The following is a 3,028-nucleotide window of genomic DNA, read 5'->3' as shown; positions in this document are numbered from 1 at the left end:
GAAAGTAAAATACTAGATTATTCCAGACTCCATTGAACTAAAAATTTTACTTTCAACATGACTATCGGCAACATGTGGTGGAGTACAGTAAGGCAACATATTTGTCTTTAGTTGTTGGTTTTCTTGAAGAAATGTGATACCGGTTGTGAAAATCAGCACTTATAGTGCAGTATGTGAGCATACGAAGTATAGTGTTTATTTTCAAACATACTAGAGTTTCAGCGCACCCATAGATCTAAAAATACTGTGTATGGTTTTGGAAAAGCTTCAGTTGAGAGCCACTAGAATGATTTCAGGATGGAAGGGTTAAGATCTCTTGAGGAAAAAAAGGGAAAAGCTTATTGGAGTTTAACAGATTATCCCGGGGATCGATAGGATGAAAGTTTTTGATTTCTTTATGATATATTTTGAAAATAATGATGCGAAACGACACGAGTTTATTATTTTAAAAAGACAGTGACTAGAATCTAGTTTTGAATTTTTTAAACAACAGAGTAATAATTATATTTGTCAAAGGACATTAGTATTAGGCCTAATACTAATATAATTATAATCATTTTTCGTGGCTTGTAATAAGGTACACCATAAAAGGGTAATAATTATATTTGTCAAAGGGCATTAGGCCTATACTAATATAATTATAATCATTCTTCGCTGACTTCTAATAGGGTACCACCATAACAGGGTAATAATTATATTTGTCAAAGGACATTAGTATTAGGCCTAATACTAATATAATTATAATCATTCTTCGCTGACTTCTAATAGGGTACACACCATAACAGAGTAGTAATTATATTTGTTAAAGGACATTAGTATTAGGCCTAATACTAATATAATTATAATCATTCTTCGCTGGCTTGTAATAAGGTACATATCATATTACAGGGTCATAATCTTATAAAAGCAGTAGTGGAGGATGGCACCTTTGCAAGAGTCTTATAGAAATTCGGTGATTTTTCCTCAAGAGTAGGTGTGTAAGGACAGCCTTCAAGGACTAAGTGGTCCCTTATTACCCATTTGCACCCCCTCGATAATTCTTCCTGGTTAAGGCACTGCATAAATGTAAATGTTAACCTCTCACAAAACGTTTTTATTGCTATCCTTTCTCTGTAAAATAATATACAAACAAATTAATAGTCCCTTCAGAAGGTGGAGACCTGAAACGTGAAGGCTAAAATGTATTGTCAACTAACAAACAAGTGAAAAACTGGGAAGAAAAAAAAAACACACGAAACAATCATTACATACCAGTGTTTTCTTTTTTTAACCGTAATAATGAATGAATGAACTTTCCATAGATATAATCTGTTTTCTAGTTATTGTTAAAAGGTGTTATTTTAAGTTTGTTTTATTGTCTTATTTCTACAGTTATTTGATATGAAAAAGTTCCAACAGAATGTAAGCAGAGAACTCAGAAGAGGTTATCCTGACCGGAGAAAGTTAGAAAGCCAGTGTATATCTGCAGTGAGCTTTGTTAAAGATTCTACTGACCTATTAGAATGTCCTTGTTGGGTGATGATAATAAACATTGTTGCCCTGGATATGCTCAAGTCCAAGCTGCCACTAAGCAAGTTTTTTTTTTTCTTTTATCTCTTTAGGCTGTTTTCTCTAGTGTTAGTAGCAGTGATAGAAATCCTACTTAACTACAAGTATTTTGTTTCTCTAACGTTCCTGTTAATTTGTCCATTACGGATTTCAGGTCATAAATGTGTACAGATAACACTTACATGGTACAAGTCACTCTCCAAGAGCGTCAGCTGGGCTGGACTATAATGTTTGTCTGAAATGTTTCGCTAGCTTTCGACGCTCAACTCCAATCTTCTAATGTTTCTTATCATTGTTCTAATGTTCCTTATAATTGTTGACAGTTTTAAAATAGTGTTCTGATGATCCTTATAATTGTTGACAGTTTTAAAATAGTGTTCTAATGCTACTAATCATTGTTGACAGTGTTGGACGATGTTACAATAGTGTTCTGATGATCCTTATAATTGTTGACAGTTTTAGAACAGTGTTCTAATGTTACTAATCATTGTTGACAGTGTTGGACGATGTTACAATAACGTTCTAATGTTCCTTATAATTGTTGACAGTTTTAAAATAGTGTTCTAATGCTACTAATCATTGTTGACAGTGTTGGACGATGTTACAATAATGTTCTGATGATCCTTATAATTGTTGACAGTTTTACAATAGTGTTCTAATGTTACTAATCATTGTTGACAGTGTTGAGCAATGTTACAATAGTGTTCTGATGATCCTTATCAGAATCGTCTCCCACCTGGTTAGTTTCCGGATTTACATGGCGAGTAGCCACCATTATTCAAGGATTCTGAGCCCTAATCATCTTTGTCGTGGGAGTACTATTAAATTAGATTGGATAAATAGTTGGAGATTCCAAAGTTCGGAAATGTCCCAACCTAACTTTCAGCTAACTTAGTAGGAAGGCAACCAGGTCGGCATCACCCGCCGCCTACAAGCAGCCTACTCTTACTCGAATAGCAGGATTGATCTTCACGTTTTTAAGGTAACCGGAATGTGCTCAGCGGCATATCATAGGATTGATTCTTGGACCTTTCGGAAAAGGTAATTACTAGATCATCAACTGAAGAAGAACACGAATTGTCATTAATGTAACCGTAGAATACTCCACCAGGTGATGAAGAAGATGAGGCTTAGCTTTGAGTTCCGAGCTCCAGCCAACCGTTTTCAATAAGAATGTAAACTGGCGTTCACTGTGTTCTTAATTACTATGACTTGACCTGTAAACCCAAACTGCTGGAAGTAGTGATGTGGCCAAGTATGGAGAATTTAATGAGGGAAGATCTGGAGCAGTGATGTGGCCAAGTATGGAGAAATTCATAAGGGAAGATCTGGAGCAGTGATGTGGCTATGTATGGAGAATTTAATGAGGGAAAATCTGGAGTAGTGATGTGGCCAAGTATGGAGAATTTCATAAGGGAAGATCTGGAGCAGTGATGTTGCCGAGTATAAATAATTTCATGAGGGAAGATCTGGAGCAGTG

The 3,028-nt window shown here is 35.3% G+C and overlaps 1 protein-coding gene across 1 annotated transcript in view; it reads left to right on the top strand.

Annotated features, from left to right (window-relative positions):
- Positions 1–3,028, top strand: part of LOC106475654 — a 17,619-nt gene that overhangs the window by 4,503 nt on the left and 10,088 nt on the right. The window contains exon 4 of the mRNA XM_013936334.2: positions 1,372–1,570. Within this exon, the coding sequence (XP_013791788.2) occupies positions 1,372–1,570 (199 nt within the window). The remainder of the gene's footprint in view (positions 1–1,371; positions 1,571–3,028) is intronic.

This window comes from Limulus polyphemus, unplaced genomic scaffold (assembly GCF_000517525.1).
Source record: "Limulus polyphemus unplaced genomic scaffold, Limulus_polyphemus-2.1.2 Scaffold8936, whole genome shotgun sequence".
Taxonomy (NCBI): domain Eukaryota; kingdom Metazoa; phylum Arthropoda; class Merostomata; order Xiphosura; family Limulidae; genus Limulus; species Limulus polyphemus.
The sequence above is the reverse complement of the archived record's forward strand: the minus strand, read 5'-3'. Positions and strand labels throughout refer to the sequence as shown.